Source organism: Castor canadensis, chromosome 8, assembly GCF_047511655.1.
Source record: "Castor canadensis chromosome 8, mCasCan1.hap1v2, whole genome shotgun sequence".
NCBI classification, from domain to species: Eukaryota; Metazoa; Chordata; class Mammalia; order Rodentia; family Castoridae; genus Castor; species Castor canadensis.
In genome coordinates, this window is record NC_133393.1 from 142,667,116 (window position 1) to 142,692,509 (window position 25,394).

The window sequence follows — 25,394 nt, forward strand, 5'->3', positions numbered from 1 at the left end:
ACCTTGTCTCAGGGGGTTCAGGGAAAGTTTTCCTATGGAAAGTAACATTGAGTCCAAAATGAGATGGATGAGGAATTGAGCAGGTGAATTAGGAAGAGATGCTCTTGGCAGAAAGCAAGCCAGGGGGCAGCTGGATGTAGTGGTGCGTGCCTGTAATCCCAGCACGTTAGAGGCAGAGGTAGGAGGATCATGAGCTTGAGGCCAGGCAGGCCAACATTATCAGTGTGAGGTCAGCCAGTATTACATAGTGAAATCCTGCCTTGAAAAAAAAAGGCCAGGAGCAAAGGTCCTAGGCGGATGAGAACTGGGCAGAGGCCTGTGTGGCTAAAAATGTGACCCTAGGACAAAGAGCAAGTGGGGCCAGAGAGGTGAGAAGGTTCAAGTGTCGGCCTTGGGGCTGTGGTAGGATTTGGGTTTGTATTCTGACAATATGTGAAGGCAGTGAGGACTTTAATCAGAGGATGGAACAGATAAGCATCGCAAGGTTTTGGAGAAGTCCCTCTCACAGGTGACTACCAGGTGAGGTGGGAAGTCATGCAGGCAGGGTGGACTCGTAGGAAGCTAATGTCATAGCCCAGGTGACAGATGATGGCAGTTTGGTTGTTTTGTTTTGGGTGGTACTGGGATTTGAACTCAGGGCCTGATGCTTGCTAGGCAGGCGTTCTACCACTTGAGCCACTCCACCAGCCCAATGGCAGTTTGAATAAAAGAGAAAAGGGAGAGGTGACTTGGAGGTAAAACTTGTTAACACTTGGTAAAGGGGACAAGAGACTTCCAGAGCTGCATGCTAGAAGAGGAACACCAGGACACTGTAATCCTCCTGATGAGGCACAGCAGGCAGCAAGGGGCCACTTAAGAAGTTTCCTGACCTCAAAAATTGTAACTGCATCCAATGAGTCCTTTTGCCCTAGCAGGGAGGGAGCACAGCATAGGTGAACAGTGTCGTTTAATGACACTACAAGGAAGTAGTCAGCTGAAGCAGAGCATGGAATGATCCCAGGGAACAAACACATGGTACTGCCAATAAATCAGCGGCACAAAGGATTGAAAAAGGTTTAAGAGACCGAACAAGATAATGGGCTATCGATAATATGTTATATATGGACCTAGTTTAGATTCTGATTCAAGTGAACTAAAAGACGTCTTTCTAGAGAAACAGAGATCCGAATACAGACTGAACTTTAGGTCATGTCACAGAACTAGTGTTCATTCTACTAGGTATACTAATGGTTCTTAAATGCTTGTGCACTTGTGTGCACGCATATACATACACAGCACACACATACACACATACTTAAACCCTGTGAGTTAGAAATGCACGCTTATTTCTGGGAGTGAATTACATCGTGGGTTTGCTTAAAGTGAAAGAAAAGGGTAGAATGTAATGAACTAAGCAGGCAATACATTGCTAATTGTTGAAGCTGTGTCATGGATACTTGGAGGTTTATCTTGTTATCCTATCTTATTTTATTGGGTACATTTGAAGCTTTTCATAATAAGCAAGTTAAAAACAAAACTTCATAAAGTAGAGTTTTGGTGTGAAATAGGGAAGACAAGGAAAGCAGCAGGTGTGAGGGGGAAGCAGGAGTTCATTTTGGTACGTTGAGTCTGCCGTGCCCTTGGGATTTGTAACAGCGTCATACACACAGAGAGCCTGGGGTTCTGCAGACCTCTGCCGGAGATATAAAGGGGAGCATAGTGGGTGACGGAAGCCATGGACCTGGACTAGATACTAATAATCACTCCCTGGGGAGGAGAAGTGGACCCTGGCCTAGACCTAAAAACCGGAAATCAAAATGGGCATGTAGAGGGTGGTGAGCTCTGTGACTGAGGAGGAGCAGCCAGGAGAACGAGGGCCACAAATGCCAAGGGAAGAAAGGGTTTTTCAAAGAGGCCACAGAATGGGGTGCTGCCAGGATGCTAAGCGAGGTAAGGCCCAAAAAGATGTCATTGAGTTTGCTGCCTTGGATGGAAGTTGCTGCCTAGGAACAGCTGAGTAGGCTGAGGGACAGGGATGAGCGAGGAGTGAATGGGAGAGAAGGTGATAAGGAGTCTGGATAACTCTTTGAAGAAGTGTGTCTGTAGAGTGGAAGAATGACAAGACAGTGGTTAGAGGAAAAAGGAATTTTGTTTTTTAAGGTGAGTCTTTTTTTTTTTTTGGTGGGATTGGGGTTTTGAACTCAGGGCCTTGTGATTACTAGGTAAGTACTCTACCACTTGAACCAACCTCCAGTCCTTTTGGCTTTAGCTATTTTTCTGATGGGGGCCTCATGGTTTTTGCCTGGGCCAGCCTTGGACTGTGATCCTCTTACCTCTATCTCCTGAGTATTTAGCTATGCACCACCACACCTGGCTTGTTCTTTGAGATATGGTCTCACTAACTTTTTCCTGGGTTGACCTCAAACCACAATCCTCCTAAGTCACTGCCTCCCAAGTAGCTGGAATTACAGGCATGCATTACCATTTCTGGTTCAGGTGAGTCATTCTTAAATGCATTAAAATGATGAGGAACGATCCAGTAGAAAGGAAAAACTTGAATATACAGGATAAGGGACAGTGAGTAACGGAAGTTTCCTGAGAAGGCAGGAACGGATGAGATGGGGTTTAACCTTGGGACAAGAGGAGGAATTGCTTCTTCATCCTATCAGGAGGAAGAAAGGTGATCCATGCAGGTAGCAGAATGCTGACAACAGTTTTCCTTTGTGAGTAGTCTTCCCTGAGAAGTAGGGAGCATTGGTAGGTGTGGGGGTTGTGGGTTGCAAGTGTGAGGATTTTGGAAGTTAGAGTTAGTCATGGGAGGAGAAGGGTGGTAAGCAGAGAAAATGGCAGGAACGCCCAGCAGAGCAGAGGTTCCTGCAGGTCTGAAGCAGGAACAGGCAGGTCTGAAGCAGGGCAGGCAGTGATGGTTGAAGGTCAGGGCAGAGTGGACGGTCAGCATGGAGAGAGATCCCTGTGTCCAGCATGACCGAGGAGGACTTCCTGGAGGAAACTGGGCCTAGGGCTGTTACTAGATAGTTTTGATGGTGAAAATGGGGTACAAATTTCCATCTTCTATTACCACTTAATGTACCCTGCAATGGGTTTTACCTTTAGCCACCACCACTCTTCCTGTCTCCAAATGGTCCTCCGTTCTCAAATCTATGATGGTTTCAAAGTGATTTGCCAATTTAAAAATGTGCTGTTGCTTCCCAGCTCCTGCCAAATGAGTTTGGTGAGTTGAGTGGGCAGGCATCACCCACTGCTGCCAGTGGGTTTCCTTCCTGGCTGGAGGCTTTGAACAAGTCTGGGTTTCAACAGCATGAGGAGGGGAGGCCACTTGTAAAATGGCTTTCTTAGGTCTTGGCCCACTGTCTTCACCCTTTCTCCAAGGTGCTCCCCAAACTCAAGGAGTGCGTTTTGCTTGCAGTGGCTTTATCCCACGACTGTGCATCCTAGGCCAGCAGGTTCTCCACGAGGCTTGGCTGCAGGCCTTCTCTGAGCTGCTCTGACACTCATGAATAGGCACTTACCGGTAGCAGCCAAAACATGGCTAGGGGACATGAAACCCCTTAGGGGCCTTTTGAGAGGGCTGAGCTACACACAAGGCACTTAAAATGCCTTGCTTCTCTTTTTAGCTTAACTCAGGTGATTCGAAAGTTTGCCAAGCAGCTGGATGAGTGGCTGAAAGTGGCTCTCCATGACCTCCCAGAAAATCTGCGAAACATCAAATTTGAATGTAAGTATACCAAGTTTGGGAGCGGAATGGAAGGGACAGTAACATTTTTAGTGACAAGCATTTTACATAAATTGTTAATAAAATAACAACAGCTACAATGTGATAGGAAGTATGCTAAGTACTTGACATGCTTAAACTTATTTAATCCTTCTAAAATGTTTGCTGTGGATGGCACACTTTCTCCTTTTACAGAAAAGGAATTCAGGCTTTGAGCGGTTGGTGGGTAGCAGAGACAGGATTTACTCTCAGGTTTTCTGATGCCAAAATTTCTGCTCCTCAATACCAGACACCTTACTTCACTTAATCCTCACTCTAGTCAGGCAAAGAAACTTCCCCAAGCCACATAGCCACCCCAAGCTGGTAAGTAGAGGCCACAGATCAAACTCAGTCTATGAGAATGATCAAACTCCACGCTCTGAGCTTTCCGTGAAATTCCTGCCCACAAAATAAGTGGTGGTTGCAGACAGAGAACAGCTTAAGGGCTTCACGGATTCTCTGCCTAATTACAAAGCCAAATTAATATTTCTCACAAGGGGACTGAGGCAGTGAATATTTTCTTTGCTCGGCATCCCCTCTCATTCCCCGGCACTAACTGAGTCTGAGAAAAACCGGCTGCATTTTTCTGTCTCGTGTCATCTGTGCACCTGGGAAGACTCGTGCACAGCTCATTTGTTGCCATTCAGCAAAGATGAAATGATTTTTAAAAATCAAACAAGGCTTTAAAATATATGTTTTTTAAAGCCCCGTTTGAATACAGCTTGCTATTCTCGTCCCAAATAAGTGCCAGTGAGGAACGTGAAGGCGATCAAATTACCCTCTCTCCGCAGGCCAAGAAGCCTTTTCAGACGCGCTTTGAGGCCTCCTGCAGCGCCCTCACCTATTCATAAAGCCCGCTTTATTTCACGGCTCTCAGTTCTTTTCTTTGCTGCAGCACTAAATTCCACATCACAAAGTTAAAGAAAAAGTAATTAAGGAGACGGATTAACGATTGATCGGCCTGGAAAATTAGAAGTTCACCTGCCCCCCCCCCCAATCCTCATTCCTCCACCCCACACCCTATTTTTCAAACCAAGCCAGCTCTGAGTACAAATTAGAATAATCCTGGGGAGATTTCTGAGTATTTCGTGACCAGTTCAGAAATTAATGAGAAGAATGCCTCGTGCCCGTTTTAATTACACCAACAAAACAAACCAGTTCAAAGTCAGAGCGAGGAAGTTCTGTGGCCCTTCTGCTGGTTCCTGTAGGAAGTGGTTCTTCCCAGGGAGCCTGTGGATTTGGAGAATGTGCTACTGGGTGGAACCAAACACCCCTCTAAAGGGAAGAATGAAGGTCTTGCTCTGCCATATGTGTTGTCCTCTTCAAAATCCAGAGATATAAGGTATCCCTCTTTAAGTGATCAACCTATTAAATTGGCATAGGAAACAAGAGCTTTCCCTAAAGCCGCTGATCATCAAAACCCACTAATAGGTCATGGAAGATCATTTGGTCAAAAAGACATCTTGGAGGTGCAGCCCGGGTTCCATCCTAGTGGCACCCTTAGCTCTGCACACCACTGAGACTCAATCAAGTTTCCTATTAGACATACTACTTCTTAAAGGGGGTTCTTCAAAGCTTCTATTTGATTCCTGCAATTATTTATGGGGAGAAGTGATTGAGCTTGCAATTAGTGAAATGAAAGACAAGTAAATAATTGCTTTTACTCACGGTTGATTGACACCACCATTTCTCACACCTGCGAGTGTGGCGTGTGTGTCTTTGAAAGCCATACCCCCAAAATCACCGTTAGGAGGAAAAAGATGTCGAAGCCAAAAGGGAGAATAAAGAATCAAGCGCAGGGTTTTGCCAGGGGGGTGCCCAAAATGAGGGTGAGCAGTGAGTCAAACAGGCAAACTAGAGAAGCTACTTTTGCAATCTGCCCCTAGAAAATCCAAGATCAGTTCATAAAGCACACAAATCTCTCTCTCTCTCTCTCTCTCTCTCTCTCTCTCTCTCTCTCTCTCTCTCTCCACCTCTCTCCTTCTTTCTCTTTCCATATCTTTCTCTCTCTCTTGGTGGTTCTGGAGTTTGAACTCAGGGTCTCATGTTGCTAGGTAAGGATTCTACCAGTTGAGCCATGCCCCAATCTACAAATATTTGAAACTACCTCTTCTTCTTTTGCAGTGTCGAGACGGTTTTCTCAAATTCTGAGACGGCAAACATCACTAAATCATCTTTGCCAGGTACTGTCCTCCATCAGTGTTCTAGCCACTGTGGAGTCATTAACAAATCTACAAAAACAACTTCCTGCAGCACCTGTCAGGCGGTTTAACAGCACACTTCTCTCTATTATGCTTAATTTCTATAGATCAGGAATAAAAGTATTAGGAAATAATTGGTTTCAACTCACATCCAGAATCACTTCTACCATCAGCGTCCCTAACTTTTCAGATATGTTCTAGTTCCAAAATTTTGTGTTTCTCTGAAGTTGATAGGGATTTTCAAGGCACTGTTGATGTTTGGAGGTGCACAATTCCTTGTGGCACAGTTGTTTGCGTAGCATCCCTGGCCTCTACCCACTCCATGTCAGTGGTCCCACCCACCCAATCCCAGTTGTGACACCAAGAATGTCCATGTAGCTGGGACAGAGTGAGCCACTGAGTCAAATGATTCAAACAGATAAGTAGGATGATTTGTTTGTTGTATTATACAAGAGTTGAAAGTCACATAATACATTAAATATTTAAGTTTTCCAGATCTGCATTATTTTTTAGCACAAAAATAATGTAAGTTTACTATATAAAAAATTCGGACATGAATGTCTATGAAGTAAAAGCTGAAGGTCCACTCCATGCCCTCTCTACTGTAGTTATAACAGGATGTCATGTAACTGCATTTCTATCAATTCCGAACCTTCATGGAGGGCATCTAAGACCATTAAAGTAACCCACTAACCTTGCACTGAAATCTTCTGACCTTAAAGCAGCAGTAGTTAACTGGTGGCCACAGGCCAAATCAAGCCTTCAGACCTGCGAGATTCTAGCTTGATTTTCACATGTTAAAAAAATTGTTTTTTGCTTGGTCACTAACACTTGAAACTGGGAAAAGACAGATAAACACCTAAATTACAAGTAGAAACTTTTTGAGAGCTGGCAGTAGGACGTAGTTAGCTGGATGGGCTGAGCTTTTCTCAATGGGCACTGTCCTCATCTGTCTGCCAGTTCTCTGTTTTTCTTAGCTGAAGTGTGGGCCCCCTTTATGTGTGTATGCTTGCAACCTTGTTGGTAAGGTGCTGTCAGTTCTGGACTGGTGCTGGTTATTTGAGGTCAAGGTGGGAGGGAAGGGTTTCTAGTTAGAGTGGATGAAGGAAGGATCTAAGCCAGGTTCCAGCAAGTTGTACACCTCCCCATACACTTACGGTTCCTGTCCTGCCTGTGGCACAACTGCACGGGAGAGGATTTGGCCACAAAGGGAAACCCTTCCAGACTCCTTTGGGCTGCTAAAAGGCTATACCTTGACATTGTTCTGGGGATGGGCAGAGCTCAGCAGATTAGTGGGATTCAGAGAAGAAAATGAATATTAGCAAAACAAAGAAATGCTGCCATATTTTGGAGCGTGCATGCCACTGGCCCTCTGATTCTCTTCTCCAGCTTGGAAGAGCAAGGAACACGGACCTGGTTTTGGTATCTTCCCCTGGGGCTTAGATAGCTTAGAAAGCACTTTACTCCTTTAACACATATGTACATGAAACCATCCACATCCATGCCTGTAACCGAGTGTTGCACAAGTGCAAGTGTGGGATGTCTCTCTCTCTCTCTCTCTCTCTCTCTCTCACTTCTGCACACAGTATGTAATTTACTCAGCAAATGCTATCTTTTTATCAGTGTTTATTAATTGTACAAAGTAAGAGGCTTCACTGTGATATTTCCCTGCATACATATAATGTGCTTTGATCACATTCAATCTCTGAATTATTCTTTCTCATCCCCCTTTTCATCTTCACTAGACAGCCCTCAGATACCTTCTTGGATCAACCAGAGAACTGGGGTTAGTGCTGGGAATGAAATACCATGGGACATCTGTGCTAATAACCCAGTGAGCTTTCTGAACACACGCACACACACACACACACACACACACACACAGAGGAAGTCACACACACACACACACACACACACAGAGGAAGTCACACACACGCACAGAGGAAGTCACACACACACACACACACAGAGGAAGTCACACACACACACACACACACAGAGGAAGTCACACACACACACACACACACACAGAGGAAGTCACACACACACACAGAGGAAGTCAGACTAAACAAGATCCCACCAAAGACTCACCTCCAGTACTTAGACCTGAGAGTCACATAGCCAGGTTCTTTCAGAAATACCAAGCAGTTAAGCAACATGGCACTCACATCTCAGCCATTCACTCCACAAAATCTTTGGAATGCCTACTGCATGCCAGATACTACGCTTAGTGGTACCTACACTGAGCAGGAAAAAAAAATTTAAAAATTAAAAATGAGCATGATGAAGGAAACAGCAGAAACAGAGAATAACAAGGCATAGAATATGCAAATATGCTATTTAGATAAAGTGGCAGAGAAGGCCTCTCTATGGATGTGACATTTAAGCTGGAGCATCATGACAGCAGGGTTGGGAGGAGAATGTTCCAGAGCAGGAACACCACGTGCAAAGGTCCTGAATGTCAACACAATCACAGCAAAGAGAACCATGTAAATAACAGTAGCCACTTTGCACTCCACTATGTTTTTCAAACCTTATCTCAAGGAACCTTCGACAGCAGCCCTCCATTATACTGACGAGGAAACCGAGGTTAATCAACCACCTGGCTGGTCAGCAGTAAAGCTAGGTGTGCTTGAATCCAGAACACCTGACCTTTACATTCCATTGTTTTCATTATCATTGAGCCTGGTACAACTTGCATATTCATATATTCTAGGCCTCTGACTTTCAAAGAGTTCTTCGGTTATTTAAGTAGGATTTTACTCGTGTGTGGACAATCTGGGTGTGACAAGGGGTTCCCAGTATTTATTCTTGCCTCGAAGTTCACAAGCATTAGGAGTCTTACAATGTACTTGTGTACTTTAAATCTTCTTTTTGATTTTATTAAAGGGTGTTTTGAAAAGACACAAGTAAAGGGAATGATCCAGGATATACTTTTCTTTGTTTCTGTTGGTATTGTTCCAACTTGGTGATGCTGTTTCAAGTACCTTTCCAACTTGTAAATTTAAGTTTGCTAATGAAGATTTGCTGAGGAAGTCACAGCTTTAAAAGATAATGAAACACACACATGCATCTTAATTTTAATAGTTGTTTCAGTCATCCAAATTATATAAGGAAAACCAGAAAACTAGAGCCTAAAATGCCTGAGTGCACATTTACACGAACAATACACATTTTGAATTTCTGAGGTTGAATTTTTAAGTAGGCCCAGGGCTAGCAGGAACATTTCCTAAATCTTGGCCCTGGGGCTTCTCAGGCACTAGAGATACATGAGTTATTAAACACAATTTCCCCACCATCCACAAGCTTACATCAGAAAGTTGACAGCTCTCTGGGTTTTGTCCCATTGACCAACAGGGTCAAGACCAAAGGGGTTGGGAACAGCAGGGTTTGATTTGGCCTAGACCACCTTAGTAGTTCCTTGTAGAGAATAGAGAGGTGAGGTGAGAGCCACAGGAGGAAACTGTGCCTGGATCTTCTGAGTTAGGGAGTCAACTGCTGCCTTCCTGGAATTGAAGTTTCCTGAGTCTTAAAATAGTTTACAAAATGCCATAAGCAGAGCCACTAGAAAGACATAAAACAAAGTGGAAGGGTTTTAACCTAACAGCCCATGAGCTAACGGGTGGACTGAATTGTATGACAGGCATCTCGAACAGTGATCCACAGTGCAGACATCACGTTCCAGATGCTGGAGGACTGGAGGAATGTGGACCTGAATAGCATCACCAAGCAAACCCTCTACACCATGGAGGACTCTCGCGATGAACACCGGAAGCTCATCATCCAGTGTAAGGTGTCCCATCAGGGATTGCTGTCCTTCCATTTTTGTTTTTAAAAGAAAGAAAAAGTATCTTGGTAAACATTTAAGTGGTATTCCCACCCTGTTCTCTCTCTGGATCCTGTCCTTCCTCATTGTTCCTGTTAAATGGGCAAGCTGGGGGGCGGGGCAGTTAATTGACTTGGAAATGTTGACAAATGTCAACATGGCTAGTGCAGATGGGCAGCACACAATGTCATGCAAAGGACCCCACATGTGACCCTGAATGCCAGGCATACCTCCATGACAGTGCCATAAAGAATGAAAAGTGAAGCTTGTTGCCTGTCTTGGTGTGGGTCAGCCTGGAGCCTCTGGAAGCCTGCCTGTGCTTCAGTGGAAGGTCATATGAGTCAGTGCCCAGTTGGCGGGTGAACTGCAAACAGTCACGTGTGTGTGGATAGACCTCCAACATGCAGCATGGGTTTGCTGCTCCAAATTCTACCCTGGCATGAACAGGTTATTTGCTCCCAGGAGTAAAGCAGCAGAAGATGGCCAGAGAACAGTCCTGTGAGACATCTCTGCTCTTCCTCAGACCCTACCCCACAGGGCATCAGGGGCATCCCACAGCCCGCCAGTTGTCCCTAGGCCACCTCCTTATTCTGATGGGCCTTTCTGTCCCCATGATTTAGAAAGAAGGGAGCCTGAGGTAGAAAGGGTGGTCAGCGTGCCTTCCAAACAGTCTCAGGAAAGTTGGAGCTGCAAGCAGTGAGGGTGGACAGTTGCTACTCGTGCACATTCTAGGTGGGGTGTGTGGCTTGTTCAGGAGCTGAAGAGAGACTGTCCCACCATGACAGGCCTATTGGGAAAGGCCCGGACCCCTCTGAGTTCCAGAATGTGCCCTCCAATAACGACCCCCCAGCCTCTGTCTAAACTTGGGGTGCTTATAAGCAAATGAAGTTCTGTAAGAGGCTCCTGTTAGAGAGCTCTTTTCTTCTAAGGCCACTTTGAAGACAAATGGAGCAGCTGAAATGTTGAACCCATCCATGGGCAAACCCTCATGTCAATTCAGGCCCATTCCTTCCTCACCAGCTGCCCCCAGCCCACGTTTCCCCTGTTGAAAATTTTACATAATATCACTAAAATAATAATGGCAGCTTATCAACTGTCTAATCTCTGCCAGGTCCTGTATCAAACCCACCGCATGCAAGATCTCACTTAATCTGCACATGAATGTCCCATGAGGGACACTCACTTGCCACCCCCATTTTACAGATGGAGAAAACTCAGCCCCAAAGAGTTGGTGAGCCTTACCAGGGTCACTAAGCCACCAAGTAGTAGAGCTGGGCCTTGAACCAGGCCTAGTCCCAGACTCCCCACTCCCGACTAGAGCTGCTCATGTCACAAAGGAGCAGCGCAGATGAAAGGGGTGAAGTACAGGTGAGTTTCAGAGGTCCCAGGACCTTTCTGAGTGCTTTCAGCCACGCTTCCTGTTCTGCTTTTCCCCATTCCCAGCAGGGAGTTCAAGGGAAAGCAGAGTCCCCAGCACCCTAACAGCAGTTGCTTACCTCTGATCCCCGTGTTTCCAGGGCTTCCAGTGGGCCAGGCACAGAGCAAGCGCCAAGGAATGTCCACGGCAGCCAAAGAGGAGTGGAAGCCCACCTGGAGTGATCCCAGTTCTTAGCTCTGCTCATCTCTCACAGCAGCTTTAACGCCCATTCTCTTCCCCTTATACCTCTAGTGGTGGAGGAAAATGTGAACTAGACTTGGAAAATACAATCAGCAGAGCTGGTTGATGGGGGTCACTACTGCCTTTCTCTCTCTTCAAGAAAGAACCTCGTGTGCTTTCTCTTTAAGTTTCCTTAGATTCAGGGCAGAATGATGACATTTGAAGCTGTGATTGTATTTTTCTTCTGGGGAAGGAAGTTCAACCAGCTGGTCCTCACCAAATGCCTGTCCTGGCCAGGCTTTGTGTTAGATGCTGGGCAAAGAGCAGTGAATTAAGATATCCACTGCCTTTCCCACACAGAGCTTAGAGTTAATGGCACTGGCATTTGAACCCAGGGCCTCATGCTTTCTAGGCAGGTACTCTTACTGCTTGAGCCACTCTGCCAGCCCTAGAGTTAATGGCATATCAGAAGATGAACAGGTAATTTACAACTGATCTTGCCAGTGATATTTGAGTAAGTGTCAAGAAGGGGAGACTGGAAAGAATGTCAAGCCTGAAGGCAAATGGCCCAGCACATGGGTGTTGTCCCTGTACCTCTCAACTAGACAGCTGGGAAGTCCCTGAACCATAGTGATCAGGACCAATGGTCAGTCTGAGCAGGGCTGGGGCAACTGTGTGTTGCATTCTTCTTTCCTTAGCTGACAGATCTACAGACTCTTGTTGTAGAGGGTCACCATCCTATCCATCCATCCATCCATCCATCTATCCATCCATTCTTCTACCCATCCATCTCATGTATCATTACATCTATCCATCCATTCCAGCCACGAAGGGATGGGCTGAGAATGCTTGGTATATCTTAAATTTAAAACATGCATGGTACTCAGGCATGCTATTACAATGAGGGTTCAGAGATGCCTTGGTAAGTGCATGGGACTAGGGTGCCCAACAGGTCTTGATTTGAACCTTGCCTCTATAAAATGGGAAGTATGTTGAGGGATTAAATGAGGCTGTGCACCACAAGCTTAGTGCCTGTATAGTGAAGTGGATAGGAAGGAAGGCAAGCACTTGAGTCAGGCTATGCTTGACTCTTACCTCTGCTGTTCACTAGCTGTGAAACCTTTGTAAAGTTACTTATCTTTGAGTGCCTCTGTATCTTTATTTGTAAGATGTGGAATAACAATAGTACTTACCTCCTCGAGGTGTTCATCCATTCATTAAACACACATCCAAGCATCTACTCTGAACCAGGCATGCTTCAAGGTGATGGAGTGAACATGGCACAGCTGTGCCATCATGATAGTCATGCTCGAGTTTTTTTTATGGTTAAGAGTGCACCCATGTAGGGCATTTCAAAGAGTGGGTGGCAAGCACTTGACAACACTAGCTGTGAGCATTTTTATTTCGCCACCATCATCTTTACCCTCATTAAATCCTGACACAGCCAGCATTCTGAAGAGACAAAGGTTTCCAAAGAGAACAGAGACCCAGGTTCTAGTCCCTGCCCTGTTCCTCATTTGCTCTCTGACTTTTGAGTGGGATGATTACTCTCATTAAGAAATAATTCCTCATCAATAAAATGAGAAAGATCAACTAAATGGACTTTTAAAACCCATCCACATGCTAAGCCTTAGGACCTTCTGGCCTTAGGGATAACCTCTTGTAGCAGTCATCAACAAATTGGTGTAGAGACCAATAAAAACAAGAGAAATGTAGGGATCTTGAACAGCTACACACACAAATGAAATGAAGAGATGTTTCCAATCAGAGGTGACCACAGTCATGTGTCTATTTCCTGCAGTGCTTCACTAACTTCAGAGTACTTCTGCGTTCAGTTAGCTGAGTTGAAGATGAAGACTGGGTGTAAAGTGGTAGCATAGATTGTCTCATTTACTCCATAAACATTTATTAAGCACCAATTACATGCCAAACACCAAGCAGATACTTCAGCTACTTGTCCAATATGGTTGTGGTCCAGAAACATTTAAATGATAAAATGTGCTTCATTGTTGGGTGGAGAGCAAGAGAACAGCAATGCCTCTGTCCATTCAGTCAAGCAAGGATTTATGGAATAACAGCTGGATTACAGATAATGCACTGGATATTAGAGGCATCAGACAAAGAACTAGCAAGGAGACATACACCTAACTATAATGCAGTGTTACTAGTGATGCATTAATAAAGAGTTGTGAGAGTATAGAAGAGAAGGGTCATGAGAACGGTTGAAGGGATTTCAACTCAGTTGGGTCATGAAGAACCAAACAGTCCAACCCCAGAGACCTGGCCGAGGAAAGAACTAAGGGTATAAACAAGCAGGGCGTATTGGGGGACTGGCAAATAACATGGGATGGCTGGACCTTAAAGTGTTCACAAGGATGGAAGATGAGCCTGGAAAGGTAAATTGGAGCATTTATTGTATAAAGCTCTGACTGCACCACTAAGTCTTTGGAGTTTTATTTGTTCAGGGTTTTCTTTTAATCAAAATTACACTCCTTTAAGATGTGCCCCTATTTAAAAGCAACTGCAGTGAGGCCTGTTTATACTTTGTCTACAGTGTATCAGGAGTTTGACCACCTCTTGGAGGAGCAGTCACCCATTGAGTCCTACATTGAGTGGCTGGATACCATGGTGGACCGATGTGTTGTGAAGGTTGGTAGGAGGGAGCAGAAGGGGCAGCCGTGGGTCCTGCAGCCCTTCTATTGCCTTTGTGAGCACCTGGCTAACACAGAGCCCCACAGCGACCTACTAATGTTCCTCAACAGCCATAGAGACACAGGGCTCTGAAGGTCAGCCTGACCCCAACTCTGGACGGTGGAGGGGGGCAGGAGGAGAGGCAGCACTGAGTTGCCTATCTCTGATTCAACCAGGTCAGCATGACCTTTATTTTTTGTGTACCTTGAGTCCTGACATAAGATTTCATTTGTTTAAAGTGCATTTTTTGCTGCTAAATCAAAAGTCAAAAACATTGCTCCACAGTATTGACTCTGATTTTTACAAAGAGACAGTGATAAATTAAAGGTCAAGTCAACCACTATGAAAGTCATTCCTTTCTTGCAGGTGGCTGCCAAGAGACAAGGGTCCCTGAAAAAAGTAGCCCAGCAGTTCCTTTTGATGTGGTCCTGTTTTGGCACAAGAGTGATCCGGGATATGACCTTGCACAGCGCCCCCAGCTTTGGTAAGATCACCCCAGTCCTTCAGACATCCAAACACTTTTTCTCTGGGCTCCATGCACCTCTATGGAGTCATCCATGTTCTTACTTGCTGTTTCTGAGGCAATAGGGACATCAGTGTGAAATGCATTTGTTCTGGAGGGACACTATTAGGACTTTGAGAGGGAAGAGTGACCCAACATGCTAACGGTGAAGCGGTGAAGTACCTGATCTGAAAACGGTACGTTCATACACAGAGACTATTACCTGAGTTTAAAGAAGAGTAAGTAGCAGTGGCTGTGCGCCCCTTTCACCAGATGTCTCCGGTGACCACTGCTTCCATTTTGCAGAATTCCATAGTTGCGGGCTTCCTAAGACTGGGCACAGGAAGCTGTCTCTGAGTCCAATTGACACTACTTTTTTTTTTTCAAATGGTTGACATTTGATAATTTCCTTAAAAAACATATTCTAGCTGGGTGCATGGTTCACACAGGCAATCCCATATACTCAGGAGGCGGAGACTGGGATAATCACAATTCCAGGCCAGCCTGGGCAAAAAGGTAGCAAGACTCAATCTCTCTCTCTCTCTCTCTCTCTCTCTCTCTCTCTCTCTCTCTCTCTCTCTCTCTTTCTCTCTCTCTCTCTCTCTCCCACTTTGGCAGCCTGGGGTTTGAACTCATGGCCTCACACTTACTAGGCAGGGGCTCTTACCGCTTGAGCCACTCCACCAACCCATATGCCCCCATCTCAATCAATGAGCCAAGAGTGGTGGTATGCCCCTATGATCCTAGCTGTGCAAGAGACATAAGTAGGAAGATCATGGCCTGAGGCTGATTCTGGGCAAAAAAGTGCAAGGCTCTCTCCAAATAATAACCTAAATCAAGAAGGGCTTAGGGGTATGGCTCAAGTGGTAGAGCACCTGTCTAGCAAGCATGAGGTCCTGAGTCAAACCCCAGTATCACCAAAAAATAAAAATTAAATTAAAAATATACTGTAGCCTAATCCCTAGAAGAGCACTTTTACATTCATTTTCTCTTTGTTCTAACTGATCCCTTAGATTTTCATCACTCCCCAGGAGACAGCCCCACCCCAAGTATTCACCCACTGCTTTTTAGTACAAGACAGCTTGCAGTCTGTGCCCAGGGGTCTTGTCTCTGCAGGCAGAAACCTAATAACCAACTTGGTGAATGCTATGCTCCACTGTAGGAAATCATTTTTTTTTTTAATTTTTCAGTGGAAAGAAGGAAGTGTGCATTAAGTTCAGGTCATCATTAGCTAGTGAGGTGTGAGGCCTCGAAGGCCTTATCTGGACATTCAAAATCCCACACAACACTTAGCCTCCATTTTTGAGGCATTCCAGCAAAGGGCTGTTGGTAAATTTTCTGGGTAATTGCTTCAGTTCTCTATTTTACTTTGCAAGTAGAAATGTGGTTTTGTTTCTCATTATCTCCAATTAAGCCAGGGGTTTTGCCCTGGGTTTAATTTGACACTTTTCCATCTAGCTTTTTATGGTCTTGTCACCATTTTCCAGTTCTGCTATATAACGAAATGACGGTGTGGTCAAACACAGGAGCCCTCGTTTTTCTAAATAGGGTTGTCTATGAAAGACTGTGTTTACTCACTCTGGGAAGTGTTTTGTTGAGAGTTTCTTTAATCTCAGAACTGAAAGTTCTCTGAACCTGCCTGTGCCATGGTTACAGATGGAAATTCTCTTTGAGCTGGGAATGGAAATGATCTGTGGCTGCTACCTGGACATTCTGATGACTTCCAGTTCAGCATAGTCAGTGTTAGCACATGTTACTTTTAGCTCTGGAAAAATCATTTATGCATAACTCCTTCACTTAAGTGAATGGTTGAAAAAAATATCTTGAGACTATTTTCATTGCTTCCAAATCAAAGATTCAACAATATCACATACACACAGTACACACCCACAACATGAGCATCTGTTCCTTGCTTTATCAAAACCTTACTCTTCAGTTTGCTGATTGATAAACTAAAGCATACTACAGACAGGGAAAGCAATTCCCTTTGCAATAGTCTTTGCAACTCATTTGTTTTTACAGAGTTAACAGTCAATGTGAAAAAAGGAAGTTTGGAGAGTCAAACAATTAAGGTTTATGCTTGGGTTGAATTTATTACTGAGAAGTATGGTTCCTTAAAATGTGTTTTTTTTTTTTGAACCACAACTGTTATAGAATATACTGGAACGAATATACTGGAAGCTCAGGCAAATGGCCAAAAAAAAAAAAATCACAAATCATTTAGAAAAGGAGAGATATCAACATGATTTCAGTTTTACAGTATTTTTCTGTAATACCTGTCTCCAAGTCCATATGGCAAACTATCTGAGATAGTCCAGCTCAGCTCATCTGATTCATTGTTGGGTTTTGCAGCTTGGGGTGACAGGCAAGTTGAAAGAATTTGCGGCAAACAAAAGCCCAGCTCCCCCTTTCTGCCTGTATATGTCAAAGACCCAGTTGGTGGCTGTGTTTGGGTCATGTGTTCCCTGTATGAAAACAGCTAATTAGGAAAAAGAGCCCTCTGTTCCCCGGCCCCCTCCCCCAGCTGCAGGAGCCAGCTCTATATATCTTATAACTCCCACACGGTCCAGGGCGCTGTGAATGGTGTGGGGCTTGTGTGCCAGCATGGCGGGCTTGACCCATCACAATGATCATGTGGAAAACCACAAGGAGGATTCGATCACCTCTTCCCAGAGCAGCCCCTTTCAAAGGTAGTTGACTCCTTTCTTCTCTTTAATTCCTTTTCACTATTTACTCCCTAATTCCCTTTCACTAAAAGAGCCTATGCTCTGAACTTAAGTAGCCAGACTTTCTTTGCCTTAAGCAGTTGTTTCTGGCAAAATTAGTCAGAAAAGGTAGCAGACAGTGAACTTTTACTCCAGATGGAGCTGAGTGAATTAAACTTTCTACTTAAAATCACATACTATATTTTCCATTGACTGATCTGATTTGAAATCATAGGATAACTGGGTCCCCAGTGTGTGCTGGAGACGCTCTCATTTAAGTTTTTTTTTTTTTTAATATCAAATGCCCATTTACTTGACTGTTATTAATATCTGGAAGTTCTTCAGCGTAAAACTGTATGAAAAACGGCGCTAGTGTGACAGCTGAGGGGAGGGATCGCATATCACTTCCAGAGTTTACTTTTTTACATGCTTGTTTTCTGACCTGGCATCAAAGCTAGGGCACTTGGGCAGGGAGCGGCTCCTAGACCAAATGGTCATGACCAAGACTTCCCACCTGCCTCTCTATGCTCAAATGATGGGGCCCGGCTCTCTCTTACGCAGAGCCTGCTAAACTGCAGGACTTTGATGTTTACAATGTTACTGGGCAAGCATTAGGAAGCCGGAATTGCCTTCCTTGTATTCGGCACAGGAAGCAGAGAGAAGAGAGGACCTGCCTGCCTATAGCCTCACAGTGAGGTGGCACACTGAGTTCTGTGGGAAATCATTCCCATCTCAAGCAAGTGCTCTTTCTGCCATACTACCCTGCCTCTTCTGCCTTTCTTAGGCTGAATGCCAAAATTTCGGAAGGCCTGATGGACTTTGGACAAGACTTTGGGCACTGTTTCATTTGTTTTCACATAAACGCCCTGAGTCCCGGTTTCTGCCCTCAATATGCCAGATGAGGAAGCTAAGGTGAAACTTGAAGGATTTGCCTAAGATTAGACACAGAAATGAGACAGAGAGGATCATAAAAATTATAACAAATATTTAGCAAGCACATACTGTCATTTAATTCTTAAGTTAACTCTGCAAGACAGATAAAAATAAGTACCTTTCTGCAGAGGCAAAAATGGAACTTGGAGGTTTTTTCTGCCCCAAATCAGGGGAGTGGCAAAGCTCTGCTTGAAAATCAGATCTGTCCGATCACAAAACCATGCTTATTCAATGATCACAGTTACCGTGGACTCCAATGTGGAATAAAAGGGCTAGACAACTTTATTTTATCCACATTGGTGGTTTTAAATATATGGATTAAAATTTAAAAACTTAGATGAGGCATGGTAGCACATATGCAGGAGGCCATGAACAGGAGGATTGTGTCTGAGGATGGTCCCAGAAACATGAGACCTTATCCAAAAAATAACTAAAGCCAAAAAGGGCTGGGGGATGGGGGGTGGGTAGCTCAAGTGGTAGAGCGTCTGCCTAGCAAGCACAAGGCCCTGAGTTCAAACCCTAGTACCACCAAAAAAGCAAATAAAGCTATGAGAGAACAGAAAGACAATTATTAGACTGTCACAAGTAATAACAGATGCAGAAGATAATAGAATAATATCTTTTAAGTGTTGAGAACAAAAACTGCCAACTATTATTTGAGAGTGAGGGCAACAGAAAGATGCATTCAGTTATACAAAGACTAAGAGAATTTGGCACCCACAGATCTTGAAACAAAAATCAAAGACTATTAAAGAATGCAAGAAGAAAAGAATAAAGCCCCAGATAAGGTCAAGTACACAAGAAAGAACACTTTCTGGTTATTGTTGCTGTGTAACGAATTACCACACAGCTTAGTGGACTAAAACAGCAGTTTTTTTATCTTGATGGATTCTGGGGATCAGTCAGGTTCACATAGTGCCTTAAGGCTCTGGGTGCAACTGTCCAAGGGAAAAGGTGCCTTGTTTGTATGACCTGGTCTCAGGCACAGTGTGACTTCCCACAAATTCTGCTGGTCCAAGCAGTCACAGGTCTACCAAGATTCAAACGGTTGCACAGACACCCCTCCCTAATTCATAATGGAAGGAATGTCAAAGAACTGAGTGCCTGTTTTCAGATGAGAGAAAATTTAAAATATGTTAAAAAGTTTTAACTTTTGATTCTAATTTTAAAACTAATTTTTGTGTTTTAAAAAGGTAAAACCAAGTTCTAGGGAAAAATATGGAGTTATGAGAAGGGAATGTTCAAGGAATAGTTAAAGCATGCTTGGGTAGGTCTTTGTTTTACATAGGAATACGATATAGCTTTAGACTTTGTTGGGAAATTTGATTGTTTTATTAAACTTATTTAATCTATAGGTTATATAGATAGGATAAATTCAGTGATCATCACTAAAAGAATAGAATCATAATTCATAGAGGAAAAATTGAAGAATATGGGAACCTAAGAGATGGCAAGAATTGAGACAAAAGAAGTATGGATAATGGATGGTAAATGGAAAATCCAAAGCAGAGTGGCAGAAATAAAGACCAAATAAAAATCACAGTTAATGGTAAAGTCTCTTCTCTCAAGAATATTACAGCCAAGTTTTCTTAAACTTACAAGAAATATACAATCCTTAGTTTGTGAAAATAAACAAGAAAATCAGTATTTAAGAGAGTAAGAATAAAAGATGGACAGCAATAAAACTTGTTTCTTGAAGCTAATCTGAATTTCAAAATCTAGCAAGAACAATGGAGGAAAAGAAAATGTGACTCTACCACATATTTTTTGATAGATGAAAAATTGTAAGTAAAATACTAGCAGATGTAATTCAGTACCAGTTTTTTTAAAAATCATGATTAATAGGGGCATGCAAAAAATTCAATTATGATTCAAAGTCTAAAAAATTACTAATTAAGAGAACAATCATATGCTCATCTGTATAGGCACAGAGGGAAAAAGCACTTGATACCTTTTGGCATTAAGTGTGATTTTTGGGAAAATTCTTGGCAAACTAGAAATAGAGGGTGATTTGTTTAATATTAAAAAGTATCCAAAAGTCTGCAACAAATATCATATTAAATGGTGAGACTTTGGAAGTTTTCCCATGTAAGTCATGAAAAGACAGGAATGCCTTCTAACACTATCAAATAAATACAGACTAGAGGTTTTAGCTAGTCAATGAGAAATGAAAAGGAAAAATAGGATTGGAAGAAAAACACAAAATTCTCGATTTATAGATACTATGACTGTTGACAAAAGAAAATCTACAAACTAATAGAACAACCAAAAAAATTTAGCCAAGTTACCAAATTCAGTCTTCATAAAAGCGTTGCCAGGCAGGCAAAATGGCTCAAATAGTAGAACGCTTGCTTAGCAACTGTGAAGTCCTGAGTTCAAACTCCAGTCAGTACCACCCCAAAAAAGAATTACCATTTTTAGCACTAAGTGAAATGCACTTTTTAAAGATGTACATATATATGTATATACACACACACACATATCATGCATAAAAGCAACTGAGACTAAAACGTACCTGGAAATAATTCTGACAAAAATTGTTTTAAGATCTTCAAGTAGAAAAATTTGAAGATATCAAAATACTCCATACTCATGTTTGGAAAGACTCAACTTCAAAAACATCTTAATTCTCTTCAAGCTAATCTATAAGTTCAATGGAATTCTAGCCTAAATCTTAGGGGGCTTTTTTTTATTGTATTTTATTTTTGTTTTGCAGTACTGAACTCAGGGACTACACCTTAAGCCACTCCAGCAGCCCTTTTTTTTGTGATGGGTTTTTTGTTTTTTTTTTTGAGAGGGTGTCGCGAACTATTTGCCTGGGCTGGCTTTGAATCATGATCCTCCAGATCTCTGCCTCCTGAGTAGCTAAGGTTACAGGTGTGATCCACCAGTGTCTGGCTGGATTTTTTTCCTTTAATTTTTGACAATCTGATCTTAAAATTCATACAACAAGAGGCCTGGAATAGTAAAGATGTATGTAAGGAAAAGCAAGACTCAGGGACTTCTTTGCCTGATACTAGGGTTTACTATAAAGTAAGACAGTTTGGTGGACAAATAAAATGAAGAAATAGCACAGAGGTGGCCAGAACAGACTGACATGAAACTTGTCTCCACCTTCTCAGATTCTTGTTCCCTTATTTATAAAATAAAAGTGCCATACAGATGATTTATGAGACAGGAATGGCATTAAAAATCATTGGAGAAATATTCTGATATAAGAGTTTTAGAGTAAATAAAATAAAATTAGACCCCTTCCCTACAATTTTTGGAAACATCTATGTGAAAAACAGATCTTAAACTTTTTCAAAGGAAGTATGAAATGGTATCTTTATGAACTTGGAATAGGGAATTCTTTCTTAAATCTTGCCAAAATTGAAAACACTTGGATTTGTTTGTATTAACACACAGTGCTGTTTATTTTATTTTCAGAGGTTGATGGAAAAATGTATGGTAAGATATTTATTGTGAAAAAGCTTTGGTGTACTTGCTCCTGTGGCTGTATCAATACTATAAATCTGACACCAAAAAAAAAAAAAAATTTAGAGAAGAGAATTGACATAAGTGTATATGTTTAAAACTGCCCTGTGGTAATACTATCTTTAATCTTAGAACAAGATTAGATGAATGAGGTCAGATCCAATGTAAGACATAAGCTTTTGGATATCTGCAGGGGAAATTATAAAGTACAGGTGCTCTTACCTATTCCTAAACCAGCTCTCCAAGGTTAATCATCCCTACTCTGCTAACTCATTTCCTGAGTCATTCTAGATTTCTAAATAATGTGCTCATGTTGCTATTGCTCAATTTGTCATTTGCAACTTTGTTTTGTCCTTGTATCAGTCAGTGTTCAATTCATGGCACTGCAACCTCTCTAGCAATGACACCGTTTGGATTCATATTTTCTGTTTAACAAGTAGAGCACAAACAAAGCTAAGGCATAAAAGCCATGGAAAGGGAGAAAATATTTTGCAAAGCATATAGCTACCAAAGGATGAAGGTCCAGAATATATAATAAACTTCTCTAAATATACTTTTAAAAGACAAATACACCAGTAGGAAAATGAGCAAAGAATATTAATAGGCAAGTGACAAAAGAGGAAATAGTTGTATGAAAAGATGAGCACCTTTGTGATAATTAGGGTAATGTAAATTACAATGACATTTTACACCCTTCAAATATTACATTTCATATAGCACCAGTAGAAGCAAAAACTACTTCGGTGAGCAATTTGGCACTTTCTTGTGAGACTGAAGACACAAGTGCTCTTAGACCCATCCATTTTTCTTCTGGTCCTAGGCACTAGGGATCAGGCACAAAACTATTCATTGCAGCTAGTTTCCAATGGCAAAAACTTGTCAGAAACCTGAATTTCATCAATAGAAGAATGGATAAATTGTGATGGATTCAAACAGTTGCTATTAAACTACAGCCCTTAAGGGTCCATGTAGATGGACCTATAAACACAAAGGATGTCAAAAGCAAGCTGTAGAATGCTATGTGAAGTATTAAACCATTTACATCAAGTCAGAAAACAATACCATATGTTATTTGTGGATATAGAAATAAATGAAAATAAATGAAGTAAGAGTATGAAAATGCCTGTGAACATTAAGTAGCAAATTCAAGACAGTGATTACTCCGGGGATGAACATAAGGAGGTAGAGAAATGGGAATAAGGAAGACAGCATGGGGGCTTCATCCTTTTCCTAATTAAAAATCTGATTTTACAGTAAAATGTTAATGTATTATAAAGCAAGGTGGTAAATATACTGATGTTCATTTTAAAATTTAGTTTTTCATAGGAAAAAATTTTGATATTCTATAAAATGCAGTCAACTAGGTTACCATGTAATAACAACAATAGCAAAAGTCTCTTCTGTTTCCATCCTAATACCTTTTTCATAACAAACTCTGGTGATCACTGGCTCTGTGACTTTAGGCAAGTTATTTACATCCTTGAGCCTTCATGTGTCCATGTATTAACTGAAAACAGTATCTTCTTCATAGGGTTGGAAAGTTAAAAGAGCTTAGCATAGTGTATGGTAAAGGGGTCAATGCTTGCTCATTTGGCTCATTCATTAACAAATGTTCATTGAGCCTCTACTGGGGGCCTGGCATTGCTTGGTACAGAGCAGCAGACAAGGCAGATAAAAAGTCCTGCATTGTGGAGCTTACAGTCTGGTGGAAGGAGGCATACAATAAAGATAAATAAGTTCAATATATAGTATAGTAGATGGTGGTAAGTGCTAAGGAGAGAACTGAAGCAAAGGCTATTAGCTGTAATATCCTCTCTCTCGCTCCCTCTCTTTCTTTCTTTCTCTCTGTATCTCCCTTTTTATGCCCTTAAGGCCATGGCATTCTGGCACTGAACTATTATTTCCCAGTAATTTTAGTGATGAGCTGCTGCTTACTAAGGACACTGTCATCCTCGTGAAACCAGGGATGGGTTTCACGCGCCCTCTGTACTCAGTGCACTGCACAGTAGTAGGCAGGTGGCAGCAACTGCAACTCTAGTTCAAAGGCTGATTGAAAAGTAACAGACCGGGGATGGCTGTGGCGGTGTACTTCTGTAAATCCCAACTGCTCGGGAGATGGAGGAAGGAATACTGCAGTTCATAACCAGCCCAGCAAAGGCATGAGATTCTTTCTGAAAAACCAACTAAAAGACAAAGGACTGGGGGTGAGTGTGGCCGAAGTGGTAGAATGCTTGCCTAGCAAGCATGAGGCCTGAGCTCAACCCTCAGCACTGCCAAAGGAAGAAAAAAAAAGAAAATCGAGCAGCTGGGTGTATTGATGATCTCCAAAGTGTCTGCCTGGACGAGCACTACTAACCTAAACCCATTTTTATCATCCAGGGATTTTTAGTCTTTTTTACTTGCATTTGAACTCAGGCCCTCAGCCCTTTCTGCTTTATTTTTTGAATAGGGTCTTGCATTTATGCCCAGAGTCCTCCTATTTACCCTTCCCGAATAGCCGGGATGACAGGCACATGCCGGCACACCCAATTTTTTATTGGTTGAGATTGGGGCCTTGCTAACTTTTTGCCAGAGCTCACCTTGTGCCATGATCCTCCTGATCTCTGCATCCTGAGTAGCTAGGATTTCAGGTGTGAGCCACAGTACCTGAATCATGGTTTTCAGCCTAATTTATTACTTCATAGCTGTTTCTTTCTACTCATTTCCTTTTAAGTGCTTGAGGCTATCTTTTGACTTCTTTGACTTTAACTCTATGACCCAGGCATTTCTCATGGTTCTTGACTTTAGTAATATAATAGCTATCATTTATTAAGCATCTGGTGTGTACTTTTCCTCATTCTGGTACTTCTATAATGTGGAATTCACTGTCCGTTTATCTATCTATTTTTTATCTATCTATCTATCAATCATTTATCCATCTATCTATCTATCTATCTATCTATCTATCTATCTATCTATCTAGGTGGTACTGGAGATTGAATTCAGGGCTTCACACTTGCTAGTCAGATGCTATTTGATCCATGCTGCCAGCCCTTCTGTCCTCATTTTAAAGAGCACTTAATTGCATAATGACTGAAAAGCAACTTCAAGTACAGACAGTCTTTGGTTAGAGTCCTGGCTCTGCCACTTAGTAACTTGTGCCTTTGGATAGCTGCTTTGCCTCTCTAAGCCTCAATTTTCTCCTATGTAAAAGAAGAATATTAATCTCATGTGGTTGTGGTAAGGATTAAACACAATAAGAAATCTAATGGTTAGCATAGTGGTTGCCCCAGAACAAAGGCTTAATGACTATCTCATTTTGCTTTCAATATTTAAAAGAATTAGGGAGGGTAACCTGAAAAATACGAACAAAAATGCCCTCCATACAGGAGATTAGAGATTAGAGAATGTAAGACGTTGAGCACAGAATCTGGCATGCAAGAAAATCTTTAAAAATTATTGTTCATGGGTATATTCAACTATAATATATTTGATATATTGTAAGAACTTTTGTAAATGTCACCATGTACCCCAGCACAATAATGAAAAAATGATTGCTCACATTCCATTTTATAAATAATCTACCCTATATTGAAAATGAAGAAAGAGTATTACTTGAAAATATCAAATCATTTCAATTCAATACCTTTTCTAAGGACCATGTACTAAATAAAGTCTCAGAAACATTTAGGGAAATAATTCAGTAGAATTTCAATTTTGTTCCCAGAATTA

The 25,394-nt window shown here is 42.2% G+C and overlaps 1 protein-coding gene across 3 annotated transcripts in view; it reads left to right on the forward strand.

Moving 5' to 3' along the window:
• Positions 1-25,394, forward strand: part of Rfx4 (regulatory factor X4) — a 169,171-nt gene that overhangs the window by 116,828 nt on the left and 26,949 nt on the right. For all 3 annotated transcript variants that reach the window (XM_020180893.2, XM_074084297.1, XM_020180895.2), the window contains 5 exons: positions 3,615-3,715; positions 5,876-5,934; positions 9,596-9,740; positions 13,930-14,024; positions 14,433-14,550. In XM_020180893.2, coding sequence (XP_020036482.1) covers positions 3,615-3,715; positions 5,876-5,934; positions 9,596-9,740; positions 13,930-14,024; positions 14,433-14,550 — 518 coding nt within the window. The remainder of the gene's footprint in view (positions 1-3,614; positions 3,716-5,875; positions 5,935-9,595; positions 9,741-13,929; positions 14,025-14,432; positions 14,551-25,394) is intronic.